Below are 22,872 nucleotides of genomic sequence, written 5' to 3' on the forward strand. Positions count from 1 at the left end.
AAAGGATCTGGACCAGATGGGCCAATGAGCTGAGAAGTGGCAGATGGAGTTTAATTCAGATAAATGCGAGGTGCTGCATTTTGGGAAAGCAAATCTTAGCAGGGCTTATACACTTAATGGTAATGTCCTAGGGAGTGTCGCTGAACAAAGAGACCTTGGAGTGCAGGTTCATAGCTCCTTGAAAGTGCAGTCGCAGGTAGATAGGATACTGAAGCAAAATGTTTGGTATGCTTTCCTTTATTGGTCAGAGTATTGAGTACAGGAGTTGGGAGGTCATGTTGCGGCTGTACAGGACATTGGTTAGGCCACTGTTGGAATATTGCGTGAAATTCTGGTCTTCTTCCTATTGGAAAGATGTTGTGAAACTTGAAAGTGTTCAGAAAAGATTTACAAGGATTTTGCCAGGGTTGGAGGATCTGATCTACAGGGAGAGGCCGAATAGGCTGGGGCTGTTTTCCCTGGAGCGTCGGATGCTGAGGGGTGACCTTATAGAGGTTTACAAAATTATGAGGGGCATGGATAGGATAAATAGACAAAGTCTTTTTCTGGTCGGCATGGACGGGTTGGACCAAATGGTCTGTTTCCATGCTGTACATCTCTATGACTCTACCTATGTGGTTCTCCTGCTGCTGCTGCTGGAGTTTTCTGTCCAAAGGTAGTCCTTGATGGTTATTTGTGGTCCTACAGCAAAGTGCTGTGACGTTTACTGCAGAAAGGGTGAGGGAAAAGCCCCGAAATCTATCCCAGTTAGTTCAATGACAAACAAAATTCAGGAGCTATGGAGAAATCTACTGAACAAGTTTAAAATAAATTGATCTCCCTGTTATTTTACCCCTCTCCTTTACCTCAGAATTTCCTTGGCTGGGTCTTGAGCCGGTTGATGTTGTATTGCAATGTTCAAAAAGAAAATCTGGAAAAATGATTAATGTAAGTCATGGAGATTGCGAAAGGGTGATTAGTAGGCAAGTGAGAAATAGCAGGGTGTCATCATCATGACTGACCAATATAACCTTTCAATTTGTTCATAGTAGTAAAATATTGGGGTTTTCAAACGAGGGAATGAAGGTAAATGGGATTCGTGTAATCTGGTATTTGTTGGTCAGTAGAGACATGATAGTCTGAAGTACCTCTTTCTGTGCTGTATGACTCTATAGCATTAGATACTGAGACTGAGGTAATACCAACTGATGTAAATGACAGTGAATGAGTGCTTCAAATTCACTTCAATGAACCAGAAGATGCTACAGGAGATTCAGGAATATTAATCGGGTCTATATTGAAATTGTACTGTAAAGCAAGGATGAGTTCAGAAAGACAGATTTGAAGAGGTTACAGTCTAGAATTCAGAGGAATTGAAGGAGGAATGTTTTGTGTAGCTGGAAGAATCCTATGGGTTTTTTTTAATACATGAACCGATGAGCGGAGGTTAGTCAGGTCTACATAGTCACCAGGACAAAGCTGTATTCTCTAAACACCTGTCTGTTATGACAAGGGGTCACTGACCAGAACAGAGACTAAAGATACAGAAATGACAGGAGGACAACTGGTTTTTATACAGTGCCTGCATGTGTTTTGAAATGCACAACCTGATCAGATGGTGCTTATACCTTCAGCAGGGAATTGGGATAAGCTGAACTATCCACAAGAGGGAGTGAAATTCCTCATGAAGTGAGAATCTCACTAGAAAACACATCAGTGTAGTGACACCATTCTTTAGCCTGGAAGATATATCTCTCAGCACTGAACAGTGGCTTACCAGCTGTCAGATATAGGAAACTTTAGTAGGAACGGCTGATCCCCATAGTGAATAGTAAGATATAGAGACGTGCAGCATGGAAACAGTTCCTTGGATGCACCTCATCCATGCCAACACAGATCCTAAATTAATCCTGGAGGTAGGACTTCAGCTTTCAGAAGGAACGATATCATTGCAGCATGGACATGGGGTTACCTTGTTGTTGCAAACATCCAAGGTCCAATGTAAGGAGTAAGTTAATTCCTCACTAGTTACTGAGACCCCAATGGGCAAAGCTGCCTGCTAGAATTTCAGTATTTCTGGATACCCTGTGATGGGTGATTGAGAGCAACATCAGCTTCCTTTTTACTGTCCAAGCTTATCATAGGGGAATGATCACTTAGCAAAGCGCAGTGGGAGAACTGCTGCTTTGAGCCTGGGGAGAGAGAGTGTATATTAAAAAAATCTGCTATTAGAAGGCAGCAGAGAATAAAGACATTACATCAAATGAAGCTTCCATTTTGTATCAGTGGGCTATTAAACAGGACTTTCCCTAATGCAGGTCAGAAAATTACACAGGGGCCCCCAGGCAGTTGGTTTCCCTGTTGCTGTAAGTGTACATTTCTTGCCTGGCTGTGCCTTTGCCGCTCCCTGTCAAAGGCCATCTCTAATAAATACTGAGTTATCAATTCATCCTCATCACACACTGGCATGTGTTTACTGTCGACATCTTGGCCAGTGAGTCTTTGCCTTTCAACAATACAGCAACGCATTGAGCCAGCTTGTCTTCCTCTATGGTGTTCAAATGACTCAAGGCACCGGAAACAAAACTGACAGTGGCAACTGGGACATGAGACACCTGGGCAGCCTGTCCCAGAGTGTTGCGTTAATGCCTCACAGCTGGGGCAAGCCCGGATTCTGGGACACCCATACACTGGGCTGGCCTGGTCATCGATTGTATCGCAGCTCAGAAGCAGAGCTGTCAGACTGCAGGATGTATTACCACAGCTATTACTCTGCGCATCACGGTTCTTCCACTCTCTCAGACAGCCCCAGCAAAACTGAAAGGTTTTGTTTGATTTCTCTGAGCAAGGCAGGCACTGTACACACAGCTTCTCCGGATCCATCCTCTGTACGTAGAGACGACAGTTTGGACACTGAGAAACAAAATGAGGAAGTGTGACATAAATGCTTATGGTAAGAATGCAAATCACAGGAATATAAGTTTAGAACTGAAAGACAGAATGGTATCATTTACATTTGGAGCAGACAGCACAGAACTAAAAAAAACTACTGACCCCTTCTGGTTAGTTTGAGAGATCTTTCAGGAATCACTAGAATCAGGGACAGTCCCAGGAGACTGGAAAATCGCTAACGTAACACACCGGTTTAAAAAGAGAGTAGGGCAAAATACGGAAAATTACAGATCAATTAGCCTAACCTGGGTTATACAGTCATAGAGATGTACAGCACGGAAACAGACCATTCGGTCCAACCCGTCCATGCCGACCAGATATCTCAACCCAATCTAGTCCCACGTGCCAGCACCCAGCCCATATCCCTCCAAACCCTTCATATTCATATATCCATCCAGATGCCTTTTAAATGTTGCAATTGTACCAGACCCCAACACTTCCTCTCGCAGCTCATTCCACACACGTACCACCCTCCTTCCATTTGGTAAGATGCTGGAATCCATTGTGAAGGATGAGATTTCTGAATACTTGGCACGGTTAAACAGGGCAAAGTCAGCATGGTTTCATCAAGGGGAGTTCATGCCTGACAAATCTGCTAGTATTCTTTGAGGGAGTAATTAGCAGGTTGGACCAAGGAGAGCAAATGGATGTTATCTACCTGGACTTCAAGAAGGCCTTTGACAAAGGTTCTGCACAGGAGGTCTAGGACCTGAGGGCACAACATTAGAGTAAAGGGAAGATCTTTGAATGGAGATAAGGAGAAACCTCTTCAGCCAGAGAGCGGTGAATCTATGGAATTCACCGCTACAGAAGGCTGTCCAGGCCATATCACTAAGCGTACTTAAGACTGAGATAGATTCTTGATTGTCAAGGGGATCAAGGGTTACAGGGAGAATGAGGATGAGAAACTTATCAGCCATGATTAAATGGCAGAACAAATGGGCTGAATGGCCTAATTTCTGCTCCTACGTCTTATGGTCTTAGCACCACCAGGTACTATGTGGGTAGTAATGTGCCAATGATAAGGCGTTCAGCTTTGTAATGCTAATTGAGGAATAGATATTGACCAGGACACTTGGTTAATGCCCTTTGCTGTCTTCCAAAGAATGCATGGAATCTTGCACGGCTGCCTGCACAAGCAGATGGCTCCTTGCTTTAATATCTCATCAGGAAACTCACACCTCTGCCTATGCAGTTACTCCTCACGAATACACTCAAGTGTGAGTCTCGACCAGGGCGGGACATGGAAACACAGTCTTAAGTGTGCTCTCCACTGAGAACAGCTAGCACACCATTCTGATCTCAGAATGTTTAATTGTACAAGTTTCTGCCATAGTGTTGATTATTCCTAAGAACAGAGAAAATGAGTAGGCCATTCAGCCCTCAAGTCTGGTCCACCATTCATTTGGCAATGGCCTGTACTTGAACTGCATTTGTCACTGTGCAGACTGGACCTGCTTATAAAGCTTCAGTGCTTGCATTGTCCCTGCATCCACAGCCTTTTGAACAAAATATGTGAAATTTATAACTAGGTTATGGTTTGACACTATCACTCATTTTGCTTCTTCATGCTTTCCCTCCCCTCACCCCCATCCAACTTTTAGTCACTGCCTTCTTTCTCTTTTGCAGATCTCTTGATCAAGCCCATTACAAATATGCTTTTCTCATTCCTTCATCGTCAGCAGTGTGTATCTCCCACCACCCAGGGTCCTCTTTTTGCCTCTGGAACTGTCATCACTTTACTTATTGCTAACAAGTCGCCCAGTGTTGGATGGCTTTATGCTAATTAACTAGCGATGGATCTATCCATCTCATTTCAATATCCAGGCAACTTTGCTTCAACAAACCATCAAAAGGACAGGTTTGATTTTATTAAACACCAGTCAATATTTTGATTTAAAAACAGAAATCACTCAACTCTAAATCAATTGAGAAAAAACACTCAGGTTACCTTTTTGTACCACTCTGCTTTGGGTTTCATTATCCTGTTAAGCTGCTCCTCATACGACTTACATTCATCCTGGGTCAACTGCGCAATTTTCCGTACTTCCTGCCAAGGCCACTCCTTTGCACACTTAGGGCAATTAAATGTGAAGCCACCCTATAAAGAGAACCAATTATTGTGGTCAAACTCATTCCCAGCTCATAGAGTCCCCAGACAGTCAGAAATGGAAAGTCACCAAGGCAGAGTCTTGTGACAATCACTGACAGGTGCATCTATGATAAGGTGCAGTCTTCAGGCAAGTCAGAGTTTCACTTTTTAAAAGTATGCCAAACATTGGCAATCTCAAGAGAGAGTTACTGGCTGAAATCTAATTGAGACATTCAAACAATTTACATGTGGAGTGCCCATCAAGACTACAATTTAATCGATTGATCCAGAACCTTTACAGAAAAAAAAAGGCAAGATGTGCCTTAGTTCCCATCAGAGTCAATATTCAGCTGTGAATACTAACCCTCAGTGGGACAGTGTGAATATGTATTTGAAAGGATGGATGAACATCAATCAAGTCACACCCTTCAAATTTCAGAAAGTTAATTTTATCCCAGCAACTGGTTTATCCATGATACAAAACTGTAATGGACAATCTTGTGTAAAGTTTAGCCACAACAACATTTGGCCAAAGAAAAATTGGATTTTATTTTTATTAATCTTGTGGAGAAGTGGATCTGACTTTGGCCCAAGAAATCCAAACATTTTGTACTTGCTGCTGAAGGCCAGCTCACCCTGGTTGTGACTGACTCATTGAGAGAATCATAGAACAGCACAATGTCCAAGGCTGCTGCTCCACTCCTCAAGTCTGTGCACATTCGCTCATGCAGCCAGGCCTGCCACTTTACTGGTGGGGTCTATGTTCCTGTCAATCCCTCCCCTTGAAGAGTATAATGAAGGAACAGCAGAAACACAGCCCATTTCAAATTTAAAGTCATTGAGCTTCAAAGCAGACAATTGTGCCCCATCTAGAGATTCAAGCCATTGGAGATCTGGTGCACGTGACACCAGCAGGAATGGTCAATCTTCAATTCAATGGCCAATTGAGTGGGCATAGGCCTCTTCCTATATTGGGATTCCCCGTTTAGACTCTCCAGGTTTTCAATAACTTTTTTCGACTCAGTGTGAGAAGGGGGAAAATGCGTTTCTTGTTTGGAGACTTCTGGATGCCTCTGGTTATATCACAATCTGAATTGTGAAACTGCAGCTGGGTTAGTCCAAAGGCTGTTCAGCAGATTGTTTTTAAAACCATCCAGGAACATCTGATACCTGTAGGTTACAAATCTACCTTGGTATCTCAAAAAGTAACAATCTGGTGTAGTTAAAGTGTACACCACACAATCCCAACTGACTTTGAAGACACAAAAATCCTCTTGGTGTGTTTAGCCATTTGGAGTGCCCAACTCTCTTTTTGCAGTCTACAGTCCCAAAAAGTAAAATGTGTGTTGCCTTAACACATTCTAAACCACACTTTGTTACTGCTGTCGTTACTGAAATTAGATTGCAAAACCGTGATCATGCATCAGCCCTGGTGATCTAACCCTCTTGCTCAATAATTTAATGTCTCTAAACAAACGTTTCAAGGTATTTTCAAGTCCATTGACTGTTTGCTATGCTTTACCATCCTTCTTGGGGAACACCAAGCAAACTGCAAGAGGCATCTGAAATTTTGTGAAGCTTCATAGATATTTCCAAGGGAGGCAAGTATTTGGATTCTGATGTTAGCAAGCCTGTGTGAAGAGCCCTGGGATGAAATCAGAATTGAGACTGTCAAATCATTCAGAGAATATGGGATAAGTAACGCATTTTAACAGGTAAACAATGATTGTTTCCAGACCAATAAAAGGTGACGTTGATGATTTGTTTGATGATGCCATTCAATAGGTGATTGTGATTTTGATTTAGACGGTGAGGAGGAAGGTAAGATTTATTGATGTCAATACACATCCCATGTATGTTCTGCTGCTGAGCATTCTTCTCTAGTGTAAAAACCATCTGAAACTACACAAATTTGTTCAGTTGGCTTTTGTTTTTGATGACTTTGCTAAATTCGATGAATTTAGTATTAATGTTCGAATCCTCAGAAGTTATTAATAATTAAACTTCAGTAACCAGACTTATTGTTTTGGCCCCTTTGGCTTACGCTTGCAGGTGGAGTTGGTGAGATCTGTGTCTGACTTGGAAACTCTGCAACAGTGTGACTATGAGAGGTGTATTTTAACCTCTCCAAAAAGCTTCTCATGTAAAAGTCAGCATCTTGTGTTTTGATCAAAGATGCAGCTTTAGAAACTCGACTTGCACCCAAGTTCATACAGTACCTGCTCACACCCATCTATTGATGGTTAATACTCAATACCTTGGTACCTTGCTGCAGGATAGTCTGAAAGAATATTGCATCCATCACAGACATACTGCAACTAACTAGAAACCCAATACCAGATCCCAATTAGTTTTAGAAATGTTTAATCTAAGTTCATCCTCCTCGGAGATTCTTTACTGAATATCTGTCATCCTCCGGAAACCGCTGGTTACCTACTCTGTGAAAAAGAAAAATGGAATGTAGCATACTTAGTGCTTGGTACTTCACCCTCCAATTGCTTCTGCCCATTTCAGTGTTTGGTTAAATTCTGAGGCCATGAAGGTGACTGAAATGGAATGTGGAGAGACTCTCACTGGTGAAAATTGGGCAAATTTACCATCCACTCCCTTCAATCTAAGAGACCAACCTTGGAGCTGCAAGTCCATGTGCCCTGTGCTAGAGAATAATTGTGAACTCACCTCATCTAGAAGTGCCTTGCACCATTCCTTCAGACCACTGGATTTTATCACATGGCCACAGGATGTTTTATGATCTCCTACAAGAGACAACAGACAGAGGTTGAATTTGCAATTAATTCAAACATCCAGACTTGTTGGGCTGAAGGTTTATTTCTATGCTGTAAATACTTTGCACCCATTGCAAAAAAACCCATTGCAGATTCAGAAACTCAATGCAAATTGTCTGGACCAGCATCTGACTCCATATGGGAGGGCCACTGGAAACAGGAGAAAGCAGTCAAAATGTATGACTTGAGCTTGACAACGGCAGAGATCAATTAAAAGGAAATGATGCAAACTGTCATACACAAGAGGAAATGGATGTCCGACGTACAGAAAAAAAAGGCTTCAATACAGAAAATGATGAAGTTGAAAGAAATGCAAGAATTCTAGCATATTGGTGCTCACTAAATGGCCTGCCAAACACAATGCAAAGGGTAATAAAAGCCAAATAGGAGGCTTAACTACATAGAAATACTATAAATATCATGAAAGCAGGATGGAGTGTCAGGAAATTCAAGTGAGTAAATTTGGATCTGACCAGAAAGCCTTCTGCACAAAAAAAAAGTGATCACTGCTGGGAAAGGACTGCCTGAGAGAGCAGCGGAGGCAAAAATCCTGAAATTCATCTAGGGAGGAACTGGATGCTGGAATAGAGAGAATTTGGAGACTTTCCAGGAGACTTCGGGGAGCAGGAAGAGAAGTTCTCCCAGTGTTGCTATTGGCATTTAACACCACCCTATTCAAAGCAAGTTTCTAGACATGAGCAGAGAGCAAGAGAGACAGAGAAGGAGATGGAGACAGAGAGGGGGAAGAGAGGGAGCTGCTTCCAAATCAATCACCTACTGAAAGGGGCTGAGCTGCAAAGTAAAGCTATTGAATTAAGAACCATTCTACAGGCATCTGCCTTTCTGGTTCCTGGTATCCTCTACAATAAATAAAGCTGATCAGTCTGATTACACACTTTGTGAACTACAGATCACGCAGTATGATCTGGAATACATCACTGCACTGGCGCGCTACATTCTCCTCATAAAATGTCATGTCATGTTGTCCCGCAAAATTCTGCTTAAGTATTTCCAAAAAAAAAAGGATCACGTTAGAAGTTACAAAATCATCACAATTATTTGGGAAAAGCAAATTCTAAAAGGAGCATCCCATCAGGACTTGGTTGCACTTAGCCTGGTCATACTTCCCCCTCCTCCCCAAAGGATTTCCTTTGATTAAATTCCTTGCAAGTTTAATCTGCATATCTGGTTGCTCATCTTTCAACTTAAAGGATAGGCACAGAGCTAGCTGCCAGTTTCTCACACATCGACAGAATGGAAGGAAGCCATTTGGCCGATCAGCAAAAAATCTGAAAAACTAATCCATTTTGCAGTACTTGGTCCAAACCCCATTGTTTATGGTAACATAAGTCACACTGGTTAAATGTCAAGAGTGCTTTGAGAGGTTCTCCCAATAGTATGTCAAACCTGCTGTTAGATGGTGCTGAGGACAGTCAAAGAAGAATTATTGCTTACAATTCTCTCTCTCTATTTTAATGAACACAATATAATGATCTATTTGTTGTAGCTAACTGCCTTTCAAAGGAGACATTGACTCTCTTTTTAAAATGAGGTACTGATCTACCATTCAACGCTGCGTATCTCGTTTTGAGGTGATCATCCCTGAAACGCAACTCCAAGACCACTCTACCAAATATTTATCTCTATACAAATTGCTGATAACCTTGACAAACATGTCGCTTTCTCCTTACAGATGCTATCAGACCTGCAGAGCTTTGCTAGCAATGGGTTTATTTTTCACATCTCCAACATCCGTAGTTCTTTGTTTCATTTATGTGCAATGTAGCTTACAGTCACCAATTCTGATCTAAACCTCACCACAGCGCTTTTTACCTGTCTCCAAATTCGCCGCTGTGACAAACTGAAATTTTCTGAGAGTCGTTTCATAAATAATGATTTCCATCCTCTGTCGGTGCTGCAGAGTTTGAAATGCTAGATGTTTGTGGAGTTGTCACTCTTTCAATTTCCAGTAACTCCCAGAACTTTCAGTTTCACTTCTGTCTCTACAGTCGAGATCACCACAGCTAATGAGGGGGAAGTTCCACCAATTTGAAAAAAAGAAATACGGTTGTCAAATTTCTCAGTGTATTCCAAATAAGATGTATATGACTCACTCGCTCCAACCTGCTCTTCCATTTGATAAGATCATGGATGAGGTAAACTCTCCTGTCTAATCCCCTAACCTCTGATTCCCTTATTAGTTCAAGAATCTAAATCAGCTTTAAAATTATTTCAACAATCAACACCTCCACTACTCTCTGGGTAAGATAATTCCACAGCATAACCATGCTGAGCTTTGACTCAAGTAGAGAACAATGTCCTATCATTTTAGGATAGCCCAGAGAGAAAACATCCTGTCACTCACCCTGTCAAGATCCTTAGGCATATTAAATGATAAAGTAAGATTCACTTTTTATTATTCTAAATTTCAACGGATACAAGTCCAACCCTTGCTCTCAAGAAAACCCCCTCATCCCAGGAATCAGTCATGCTCCAAGTCTAGGTTTGAGTGACTTCTCTTTTCAAATCGAAATTCTGAATCCAAAGTTGGCCATGATTGCAGCAAGTTACCATGTATAGCATCCTTAAAATGTACTTCTCCAAACAACTTTTTTGTTAATAAGGAAATTGACCCGGCTGATGACAGTTAAAATTAATTTTTTTTAATTCAAGGATTGATTGATATTTCTTGCCTGCTCTGGTCACAAAGATCTATTTAATTCTTGGTACTTTGTAAACTGATGTATTATTTTGAAATGTCGTTTAATATTTTTCCATCAAGTTTGCTCTTTGAAAGAAATGGTGAGATGATCCTTCCTGTCTAAGACATAACAACAAAGGCCGCATTGATTCAGAGTGAACACTGGAAAGATGGTGAACAAAATTGAATTTCATGAAACCCTGTAACACAGATTTAAACCATTCAGCATCTCAGCTCTTTAAGAGGATGCTATTCAATTTGATCAGAATGCTTGTGCCAACAACATATTACTTTTGAATTGAATCTTATCATAACCAACCCATAAGAGATCACTTCAAGCCCTGAGATTAGGTTACAACTGGATTTGTTTCCAGCAATTCACTACCTTACACTTCACCTCTTATTAATTCTTTGTTTTCTGCAATCTGTTTAATCATAGAAAACAATGCAGCAACTTTAAAGTTGATGGCTTTGCAAGATGTACAAAGTTTGGCTTTGGTTGGTTTTAAACAATATCGCAATTCCCTGATGAACAAAGAAAGATTGCAACAAGAATTTAAAGCAACTACACTCCAATGTTTGCTTCTGTGCCATAACTCAAAGACATTTTGCCCATTAGATCATCTGCTATTTTGCTTGTTGAACACAGAGCACACACACAGCTGTAATACTGAATTCTTCAGTGATCAAAATATACAGGAGAGCAGCTGGAAGATGGTTCTTTCTTTTATAACTTTTCCTGTTTGTAAATCCTTTCATAGAGTCATACCGCACAAAAACAGACCCTTCAATCCAACTTGTTCATGCCAACCAGATATCCTAAATTAATCTAGTCCCATTTACCAGCATTTGGCTCATATCCCTCCAAACCCTTCCTATTCATATACCCATCCAGATGCCTTTTAAAAATGTTGTAATTGTACCAACCTCCTGATAACTCAAACCCTCCAGTCTCAACAACATCCTTGTAAATCTTTTCTGCATCCTCTCATGTTTAACAATATCCTTCCTTTAGCAGAACAACCAGAATAGTACACAGCATTCTAAAAGTGGCCTCACCAATGTCCTGTACAGCCACAACATGGCGTTCATCTCCTGTACGCAATGTCTGACAATAGAAGGCAACTGTGCCTTCTTCACCACTGTCTACATGCGCCTCCACTTCCAGGGAACTATGCCCCGTCCCCTAAGTCACATTGTTCAGCAACATGCTCCAGGGTCCTACTATTACTGTATACGGATTGGCCTGGTGTTCCCTACCTCGCATTTATCTAAATTAAACTCCATCTGCCACTCCGCAGTCCATTGGCCCATCTGATCAGGGTGCTGTTGTACTCTGTGACAATCTTCCACACTGTCCACTACACCTTGCATAATTTTGGCATAATCTGCCAATTTACTAACTATGCCCCCTTTTTAAAACCAAATCATTTATATAAATGACAAAAAGCAGTGGCTCCAGCATCAACCCCTTTTGGCATACCACTGGTCACAGGCCTCCAGTCCAAAAAGCAACTTTTTACCACTTCCCTCTATCTCCTAACTCCAAGTCAATTTTGTATCCAATTGGCTAGCTTCCACTAGATCGCATGTGATGTAACCTTACTAACCAGTCTACCATGCGGAATGTTGTTGAACGCTTTGCTGAAGTTCATATAAACAACGTCCACAGCTCTGCCTCCATCAATCTTCTTTGTTATCTTTTCTAAAAACTCAATCAAGTTAGTGGAGGAAACATGTTAATAATAATCAAATTTGAGGTATATCATGTTTTCAGTTCCAGCCACATTTACGAATATAGTAGTCCAAACAGTAGCCTGGATGTAGGATGTAAGTTGAATAAGGAGTTGAAATTGGCCTGTCGCAAAGGTTTTGCTACAATTGTTATGTGGATTTCAACAGGCAGGTAGACTGGGAGAATCACGATGGTACTGGACCACAAGAAAGGGAGTTTGTGGAGTACTTCGGAAATGGCTTCTTAGAACAGGGATCTGGTGTTATGCAACAAACCGGATTTGATCAGGGACCTCAAAGTAAGGGAGCCATTAGGAGATAGTGACCATAGTATGGTAAGTTTTAATCTGCATTTTGAGAGGGAGAAGGGAGAATCCGAAGTGTCAGTATTGCAGTTGAACAAAGGGAACTATGGAGTTATGAGGGAAAAGCTGGCCAAAGTTCAATGGTTCAATACCCTAGCAGGGATGGCAGTGGAACAACAATGGCAGGTATTTCTGGATGTAATGCAGAAGGTGCAGGATCAAGAGGAAGATAGATCCTAAGGGGAGGCAGGAGCGGCTGTGACTGACGAGGCAAGTTAAGGACTGTATAAAGATAAAAGAGAAGTATAACATAGCAAAGATGAGTGGAAAGCCAGAGGACTGGGAAACTTTTAAAGAGCAACAGAGGGTAACTAAAAAGGCAATACGTAAAGAAAAAATGAGGTATGAAGGCAAACTGGCCAAAAATATAAAAGGATGATAGTAAAAGCTTTTTTTGGTATGTGAAAAGAAAAAAATGGTTAAGACTAAAATTGGGCCCTTGAAGACAGGAACAGGTGAATTTATTATGGGGAACAAGGAAATAGCAGAAGAGTTGAATAGGTACTTTGCTTGTGTCTTGCCCAGTGAAAACAGATCCAATCTCCCAGATGTAGTAGTAGCTGAAGGACCAAGAGGTAATGGATGAAGGGAATTTATATTAGGCAGGAAATGGTGTTGGATAGACTGTTAGGTCTGAAGGCTTATAAGTCTCTGGGACTTCATGGTTTGCATCCCAGGGTACTTAAGGAGTTGGCTTTAGAAATCCTGAACGCATTGGTAATCATTTTCCAATGTTCTATAGATTCAGGATCAGATCCTATGGATTGAAGGGTGGCTAATGTTGTCCCACCTTTCAAGAAAAGGAAGGAAGAGAGAAAACAGGGAATTATAGATAGGTTAGCCTGACATCAGTGGTGGGAAAGATGCTGGAGTCAATTATAAAAGATGAAATTACAACTCATTTGGAAATCAGTAACAGGATAGGTCAGGGTCAGCATGAATTTACAAAGGGGAAATTGTGCTTGACTAATCTTCTGAAATTTTTTGAGGATGTAACTATGAAGATGGACAAAGGCGAGCCAGTGGATGTAGTGCATCTGGACTTTCAGAAAGCCTTTGATAAAGTCCCACATAGGAGATTATTGAGCAAAAGTAGGCACATGGTATTGGGGGCAAAACGCTGAGTTGGATTGAAAATTGGCTGGCTGACAGGAAGCAAAGAGTAGTCAGAAACGGGACTCTTTCAGAATGGCAGGCGATGACCAGTGGGGTACCACAGCCTTTGGTGCTGGGACCGCAGCTGTTTACAATATACATTAATGATATAGATGAAGGTATTAAAAGTAACATTAGCAAATTTGCTGATGACACAAAGCTGGGTGGCAGGTGAAATGTGAGGAGGGTGTTATGAGAACACAGGGTGACTTGGACAGGCTAGGTGAGTAGACGGATGCATGGCAGATGCAGTTTAATGTGGATAAACGTGTGTTACAAGGCCCTGGTGAGACTGCACCTGGAGTAGTGTGTGCAGTTTCAGTCTCCAAATTTGAGGAAGGACGTTCTGGCTATTGAGGGAGTGCAGCTTAGGTTCACAAAGTCAATTCCCGGAATGGTGGGACTATCATATGTTGAAAGATCGGAGAGATCAGGCTTTTATACACTTGAGTTTAGAAGGATAAGAGGGGATCTGATCGAGACATAAAAGGTTATTAAAGGATTGGACACTCTGGAGGCAGGAAACATGATTCTGCTGATGGGTGAGTCCAGAACCAGAGGACACAGTTTAAAAATAAGGGGTAGGCCATTTGGAACAGAGTTGAGGAGAAACTTCTTCACCCAGAGAGTGGTGGATATATGAAATGCTCTGCTCCAGAAGGCGGTGCAGGCAAGATCTCTGGACACTTTCAAGAAAGAGATGGATAGAGCTCTTAGAGGTAGTGGAATCAAGGGTTATGGGGATGAGGCAGGAACAGGATACTGATTGTGGATGATCTAGTTGTTCATTGTCATGGCTGCTATAAAGGGTCTCGGTCTGTTTATTTGTTGATGGAGTCAGTGGATGAATGCCTACTTATAGAAATTCTCTGGCTGTCCTCTGTTTAGCTTGTCCTACGATCGTCGTGTTGCTCCAGTCAAATGTGTGGTCCCTGTTGTCTGTGTGTATGGTTACTAGGGATAGCTGGTCGTGGCATTTAATGGCTAGTTGGTGTTTGTGGATGTGGATCGCTGTTTGTCTGCCTGTTTGTCCTATATAGTGTTACGTGCAGTCTTGCATGGAATATTGTACACCACGTTAGTCTTGCACATGATGGGTACAGAGTCTTTTGTTCTGGTGAGTGTTCATCTGAGTGTTGCTGTCAATTTATGGGCTGTCATGAATCAGAGAGGTCAGAGAAGTCTGGTTGTTAGTTCAGAGAGGTTTTTTTGTGTAATGAAACGAGGACATGCAATGACCCAACACAATAGCTACTCTACCTTATATAAAAAATGTGTCTCGGAACTAACAACCAGATTTCTCCGACCATTGGGATTCATGACAGCCCAACGGACGGCCATGCTCCGACAGCAACTCAGCAGGGCAAATGACTCTATATTCACCATGTGCAAGACTAATGTAATTTACAAGATTCCATGCAAAGAGTGCATGAAACACTATATAGGGCAAATAGGCAGACAACCAGCGATCCGCATCCATCAACACCAGCTGTCCCTTATAGCCTTACATAGATGACAAGGATCACACATTTGACTAGGACAACACAACGATCATAGGACAAGCTAAACAGAGGACAGCCAGAGAACTTCTCCAAGCATAGCACTCGTCCACTGACTCCATCAACGATCAGCTAAACCTAGACCAAGACCAAATATACCGGCCCCCTACAACAAATTATGGGAACTGGCAACCGGAAGCAGCAGAAACTGAACCAAATAAATTCTGGAAGAGACAGTATAGCAGCGCTTCACAGGAGGTTCCAAAGCACTGAAGCTGTCACCTAGACAGGGGGCGACACGTCTGAAAATCAACTTCCCAGATCGGTGAGCATACCCACAACCACGGCAACAATCATTTTATGTTATGATCCCGGTTGATGATTACACTGAACAGATCAGATTCCATAAATTTTTTTAATGTTGCAATTCGCTTACTGTCACTGAACATAACCATACAAGACTGTCAATGTACTTTTAACGGAAAAATATGTTTAGAAATAGAGAATTAACCCTTTTGCCCAAACAACAAGCTTAAGATATACTCAATCTTCAGCAAAGGGTCACTTTGTTTCCACTTAAATACTCCTTGTTCAGTTGGTACAGGTACAATTAGTTTCTTCTTGACAAACTTCTGTATTCACTCCATGTCTTCATGTCTCGAATGTCTCTTCCCAAGAACCTGAAAAGAAATTTAACATAGCTCACTTATTTCTTAACATAGGTTCTTACAACTCTTCTTCCACAGCCTTTTGTTTCTGGAAAGTTTCTGTTACTGACCTTAAGCAGCTTAAGACTTTTTTTTTCTGCCTTGACTATTTGAGGATTGCTGAACTGCACAGCTGATAAAACACATCTACTCTTCTTTAAAAGTACAATTTAGTCCATGTACTACCAACTACAAGTACAACAACATCATTACAACAGCTCCCTAATGTTAAAGATCACATGCAAGATGTAATTAAAATCAAATAAATCCATATTTATGATTGTAACAATGCTGTCAACTGTTTGATCTGGCCCCTGTTTGGTCAAATCTACATTCATCCATAGTGGGACAGGGAAAATGGCTGACAAAAAAAACTGTTTTCAACCTAATCACAAAACATTGTTTTCTTTCCTCAAGACAAGATTTCCATCTAAAGTAATTGATGGGGGCCGGTATATTTGGTCTTGGTCTAGGTTTAGCTGCTTGTTATTGATACAGAAACAATGAATATTTAGAACATAAAAATCTGAACTTTAATTTTTATTACCATCGTTCCAGAAATTAAACATTACTCCACCTATAAAGGAACCACAATCTAGCAGATTTTTACAAAGTAGAAACAAATTTCATATTTTTGTTAATTATATTCAGTTATGGTAGTGTTGATTTCTGCCACTGAATACCAAATGACACTCAAAGTGGACTCTCCTGGATGACAGCAAGTACTACAATACCAGTACAACAGCTGACTCAAAGGCTAGCCGTGAGCAACATGAGCATTAAAGGGATTGGATTGAAAGACCATAAATTCATTCGTTACTCAATTTGTGGTCAAAACTACAGAACCTGTAAAGAGGACAAAGTAAAGGAACTTTCTGCTGGCAGACACGCTTCAGTACTAAAAAGCTCTAATTGTACAGCAGCTTTAACATAATTAAACACCTTAAGGTCCAATAAGGAGACATAGGTCTGATGATCAAAAAATTAGGTTTTAGGCAGGATCTCTAAAGAAGATAGACAACTAGACAGGCAAAGGGGTTTTTGGAAGTGGAATTCCAGAGCTGATGGCCGAAGTAATTGACAAATGCAAACAAATGGTGAAGCAATTAAAATGGTAATACACAAGTAGCCAAAGTTATACAATACTGAGCTGAAAATGTGTTGCTGGAAAAGCGCAGCAGGTCAGGCAGCATCCAAGGAGCAGGAGAATCGATGTTTCGGGCATGAGGGAAGGGCTCATGCCCGAAACGTCGATTCTCCAGCAACACATTTTCAGCTCTGATCTCCAGCATCTGCAGTCCTCACTTTCTCCTAGAAGGTTATAGGATAGCAGATATCTCAGAGGGCTGTGGTGCTGCAGGTGGCTTGAGATTGTGAGGGGTGTTGATGGGATACCATATGATTACCTTTGCCACCTGTGCTTTCCTTTTCCGTCATTTCTTTATGTCCTGTAGCCGTATTAAAATTAATGTTTCCACCAGATTTATATTGTGCAATTGAAGAGAAAGGTGGAACAGCCATACGGGCCAAATGGCCGACTCCTGCCCCTACTTTCTTTGTAACTTCTCAAGTTTCCAAATTCCTTCTCTGACTTTCACTGCGAGATGATGTGGAGCTAACAGTCATAAAGGAAGGCTGAGAAGTTGGGATTTTGACTCGTGTTAACTAACTGCCGAGTGTGTGTTTTAATGGCAGGTTGTCGTGAACAGGAGATTATATTTCAGCTCCCATAAGAAAATGAACTAAATGCTTACCTGCTGAACCTACCTTTTAAGAAGGTTTTTCTGAACTCCTGACTATCACACAAACAGACTTACCGGTGTTAAGGTACAACAAACTTGGTCCAATTTCCACTATGCAATTAATATGACCAAAAATCAAATTAACTTTCCACACAGTTTGTACTTGCAGAGCTGTAAATTTATTCCACCGATAATGGTGAAAATAGGTTGCAAACTGCCATCATAAATATTTACAGTGAATTGCAGCAGTTTCCATTTTATAAAAATAAGTCAATTCAAGCACAGAGCGTCTTGGTATGGTTATTACCAATTATTCTTGCTAGGTGCCATTGTCCACGTTATCTGAATCAGTAATTCCTTCTTATTTAAGTATGATGAGGGTGCAGATTCATGTTACAAAATACATTTCTCACCTATAAATGCCCTTGTAACAAGTGTTCTGCATGATGACAACAAAATAAAACCAAAAACTGGAGCAAGATGTCCCAATATTTGTACTGGCTGATTTGTTTAGAACCATTTTGTTCCCAGGAAATCATAAATACAAAGCAACCGAACACTTCTTTGGTAGTTAGGGTTGCTGTTAAAAAAGTCTCAACTCCATAAAACCACATTGTCTTTAATTGTGTCAGAAATATCAGTGAATTCACTTGTGTCTTTAGTTGGTACTTTTACAAATCCATTTGAAGCAGCCAACTGCACTATTCACTGTCTGTAGTTGATGTGCCTTGATTTGCTGTCATCCACTGCCCCAATCACACAGAGGGCGTCTTTGGAGGGTGCACCTGCTGAAGCAGTAGAGGACGTTTGACCCGTGGCTTCCGTCTCTTTGGCTTGCTCTTAGACTTTATCTGTACCACAAAGAATGCCAGCACCACCATCGCACCAAGGAAAGCAAAAACTGGAATTGTCTGTCCAACATCTTGGTTATATCGACCAGGCATTATACCTAAAAAGTAGACAAATTACAATTAAAGTACTCAACTCCCATTATTGAGTTAGTATAGAAAGATGACAACACATATGGATTAGGCATCTATTATTGAGATGTAGGCCAATAAAACAAGGAGTTATTTTCTGCAAGTATCACAGAAGAGCCAAGAAAGCATAGACACTGATGCTGAAGCATCTTTCTTTAAAGGATAAAGGAGACATTTAATAATGTAGCTTCGCTTCGCTCAAAAACATTCTAAAAATTAAAAATAGCATTGCATTAGTGTTGAAAAAAGTGTAATCATACTACTCAAAATTCAAACTGAAATACCCAGGACAGCAACACATATGCAATGAAATTACACACAACTGATCCAATAAGTATATTTAGTTCAACATTTCAGTAGCTTGGTTGTTTCCAGAAATAAAGAGCATACAATAAAAGTTGTGCTAGCTTCAATAATTCTTGTTCCCCAGACGATAAAAATTAATACAGTCTCAATTCAACACCCTATGATCTAAGTAACTGCTAGCCTATGAATATTGAATATTCAGTAAACTACCTCAGACAGTTAGTATGGGATTGAATTTTATTTCCCCATTTGGTGTGTGATCCTGACTCCAGCATGAAATCCAGGACAGGAACCTGGAAGTGGCCATGACAAGATGTTGATTGCGATTTTCCCCAGAGCTGCCCGATGAAGAAGCCACCTCTGGAAGTATTTAATAAGGTCAGCAAGCAGAACTGCCTCTATGTCAGACCAGCAGCAAGATGGATGCATTGCCTTGCACAAAGGCAATAAATCTAGAGGTACAGAATAAGCAGAACAGGCACTTTCTCAGGAAGAGTGATCTACAAAGTGGTGATCCTAGAAATCAAACAAATCCCTTGAGGAGTATAAAGGAAGCAGAAAAGAACATAAATAAGAAATTAAGAGGACGATGAGGAGTCATGGCCAGTTGGATTAAGAAGAATCCTAAGATATTTTATACATAAATTAGGACCAAGCGAGTGGCTAGAGAAAGATTAGGTCCACTCAAGAACAAAGGAAGAAATTTACAAATGGACCCAGAGGTCCTTAATGAATATTTCACATTGACATTCACCAAGGAGAAGGACATACACAGTCAGACTAGGGAGGGGCATGTTGATATTAAAGGTGGTGGTGATGTTGGGTGTCCCAAAAAGATTAAGGTAGAAAAAGCCCTAGGGCCTGATGAGATCAATCCCAGGACACTGAAAGAGGTAAAGGGAGGGGATTGCTAGAGCCTCGCATCCTTTTCAGCCATCGGCCCGGTCCAGGATGACTGGAGAATGCCAGTGTTGATCCTTCATTTCAGAAGCGCAACACGGATAATCCAAGATATTATGGGCTAGTAAACCTACATCAATGGTAGGGGAATTATTGGTGAAGGTTCTTCAAGATAGGATTTACTTGCATTCGGAGATTAATGGACTTTCAGGATTATCAGCATGTCTTTATTCAAGAGAGATCTTGTCTCACAAACCTGACTGACCTTTTGAGAACGTGATGATGATAATTGATGAGGGTAGTCACATGGGACCCATGGTGAGTTGGCAAGTTGGACACAAAATTAGCTTGGTCATAGAAGACCAGGGTAGGTTTGGAGGGGTGTTTTTCTGATTGGAAGTTTGTGTTCTGCAAGGATCAGCACTGGGACCTCTAGTTTGTAATATATACATAAATGATTTGGATGAAAATATAGGTTATCTGATTAGTGAGCTTGCAAACAACACAAAAATTGGAGGAGTTATAATCATGAGAAAAGCTGCCCAAAGGATACAGCGGGATTTAGATCAGATGGGTGGAGAAATGGCAAATGAAGTTTAATCTGGACTGTGTGAGGTGATGCATTCTGGGACGTCAATGTGAACACCAATGTATGCAGTAAATGGCAGGCAACTTATGAGCACTGATATACAGAGGGATCTTGGGATGCAAGCCCATAGCTCCGCGAAAATGGTCACACAAGTGGATAAGGTAGTAAAGGACTACGCATGCTTGCCTTCATCAGTCAGGGCATAAAATATAAACTTTGTCAAATACTCAGGGGCATACATTTAAGTTATGAGGGCAAGTCTGAAGGAGTGCAAAGGAAGTTTTTTTTTTAATAACACAGAGGACTGTAGGTGCCTGGACCACACTGACTGAGATGGCGGTACAAGTAGATACATCGACAAAGTTTAAAGATGAGTTAGACAGATACACGAATAGGTAGAGAATAAAGGGATACGGTCCATGTACAGACAGATGGGTCTGTTCTTGTGCTATTCTATGTTCCATGACCCCTGCGGCCTACCTCTGGCTCTAATGCTATTGGAAGGCTGACTCAAATGAGAGATTGTCACTCTGCCTGTGAGAAAATACCAGTGAGGTCACTAAATGGCCCTGCTGGGCTTTAATTTAGGATACTGCCATCTCCCTGAATCCATCATGCTTAGAAAGTAATCTCGAATCATAATGCATCAGAAAACCATCTCAATACTTCATCCTTATCTTCCCAAGTCTTAGGCTGAGAGAAAATAAATCATTCATTCATAAATCATCATTCATTCAAATGGAACAAAATCAGAGGACATTTTAATAATGTAGCAACATCTCAGTTATTCTGCTTCTCTCACCCCTTTCAATTCCACAAAACTCCAAAATGACTCAAGTAAAGAACAGGAATAAAAAAAAACCTTCCATTATATTACCTTATTGCCATATGCAATAGAGATATTATCAATTGCATGAAATGGCACCCAGTTTTTCACATCAGTGAGTGATCAGTAATGTTTCTGAAGCTTTCCCACAAATGCTAACAATAGAATGTGTTACGTTTGCACACTGACCCATTCTTCTTGTAAAATGAACAGTTGGAATATTTAGTCTTTGATGGCCTCAGTTTGGAACAGTCATCAGTGTCTTGTTTCTGTTCACTTTCAATGAACAAAAGTTCAAGAGTTAATTCCAGTACTCACCTCCAGGAATATCCCAGGCCCCACTTTCACCTGGTGATAAAGGTCGCACTTGGGGACGGTTTTGCTTGAAATTTGGCAGAACCACTTTGTCTAGGTCGATGGATAACAACTTCTGGTGCTTCCAAAGGTTACTGAGGAGGATAAATAATAAAAGCTGTTCACCTGTGATACAGGCTAGTACTAACTCCAGAAACTAAGTTTACTTCATAATACTTTGTTCTGTTATTTTAAGCAAAATTCACAATTTGCAATTTAGATTGGAGATCAATCTTTGTAGAGCAAACAAAAAAAGAGCCACATAATCAACTGTCAGAAAATGTCTCCCAAAACTAGAAAACAAACTTTCAATTTAAAACTGAAATTAAGTTAATAAATAGACCTTACAACTAAAAAGTTGTATTTTCAACATCATATCTTCTGTGGACATTTCTATATGAAGTCCAAAATTAATTTTGAACACTCCTTCTCCGTTTAAGTCTATGCAAGGGTGACCCAATCACATTTTCAAATTTTAGAAGGCATTTACAATTGCCATAGGTTGATTACAATGAAATTATTGTTATTTTAAAAGCATGCAATTTTTCAAATTAGCTCTGCATTTTTAAATGGAAGCTAGCTGAAGTTGGCAGTACACCAAAGCCAATTGCATACAAACAGTCTCATCTTCAGAGAGGGCTTGGTTAACTTAGTGGTTTACCTCATGTCCTTCAAACCCTAAATGAATGACTAATAATCGACATGTTTCATCAGCCATGTCAACTGACCACTTAGATCCAAGATTTGGATCAACCAACTTGCAATACAATACAGATACATTAGGAATCTAGTTCCACAACTTTGCTAAGATTTCACATCTGTACCTCAAACCAGATATATCTTGCTGACTTTATACAAAGGGAACATTAGGCAGCATCAATTTCATTAAGGAAACTTATGTAGTCACTTCTAACTCGAGAGTGTGGTTCTAGAAAAGCACAGCAAGTCAGGCAACATCCAAAGAGCAGGAGAATCGACATTTTGGGTATGAGCCCTTCATCAGGAATGAGGGCTTTCATTCTCCTCGCCATTTCTAATGGTTAACCTATGCAGACCACCACTGTATCTGTATTTTCCACTACAAACTCACACATTACCATGCACTATCTCTTGACAAACGTCATTCATTTACAGTCATAGACATACACAGCATGGAAACAGACCCTTCAGTCCAATTCATCCATGCCAACCAGATATCCTAAACC

At 40.7% G+C, this 22,872-nt stretch overlaps 2 protein-coding genes across 4 annotated transcripts in view; both read right to left on the minus strand.

Annotated features, from left to right (window-relative positions):
• Positions 1-565: 565 nt before the first annotated feature.
• Positions 566-11,304, minus strand: LOC122558522 (E3 ubiquitin-protein ligase RNF19B-like). The gene is made up of 4 exons (XM_043707201.1): positions 9,643-11,304; positions 7,703-7,779; positions 4,883-5,032; positions 566-2,892 (listed from the first exon to the last, which is right to left on the minus strand). The coding sequence occupies exons 1-4, from the start codon at positions 9,710-9,712 to the stop codon at positions 2,299-2,301; spliced, it is 891 nt and encodes a 296-aa protein (XP_043563136.1). The 5' UTR covers positions 9,713-11,304; the 3' UTR covers positions 566-2,298.
• Positions 11,305-17,868: 6,564 nt separating this feature from the next.
• The window catches only part of mbtps1 (membrane-bound transcription factor peptidase, site 1), a 139,673-nt gene continuing 134,669 nt past the window's right edge, over positions 17,869-22,872 (minus strand). For all 3 annotated transcript variants that reach the window (XM_043707205.1, XM_043707204.1, XM_043707203.1), the window contains 2 exons: positions 21,632-21,762; positions 17,869-18,661 (listed from right to left, as the gene is read on the minus strand). In XM_043707205.1, the coding sequence (XP_043563140.1) occupies positions 18,468-18,661; positions 21,632-21,762 (325 nt within the window). In that variant the 3' untranslated portion in view covers positions 17,869-18,467. The remainder of the gene's footprint in view (positions 18,662-21,631; positions 21,763-22,872) is intronic.

Source organism: Chiloscyllium plagiosum, chromosome 17 (genome assembly GCF_004010195.1).
Source record: "Chiloscyllium plagiosum isolate BGI_BamShark_2017 chromosome 17, ASM401019v2, whole genome shotgun sequence".
NCBI lineage: Eukaryota > Metazoa > Chordata > Chondrichthyes > Orectolobiformes > Hemiscylliidae > Chiloscyllium > Chiloscyllium plagiosum.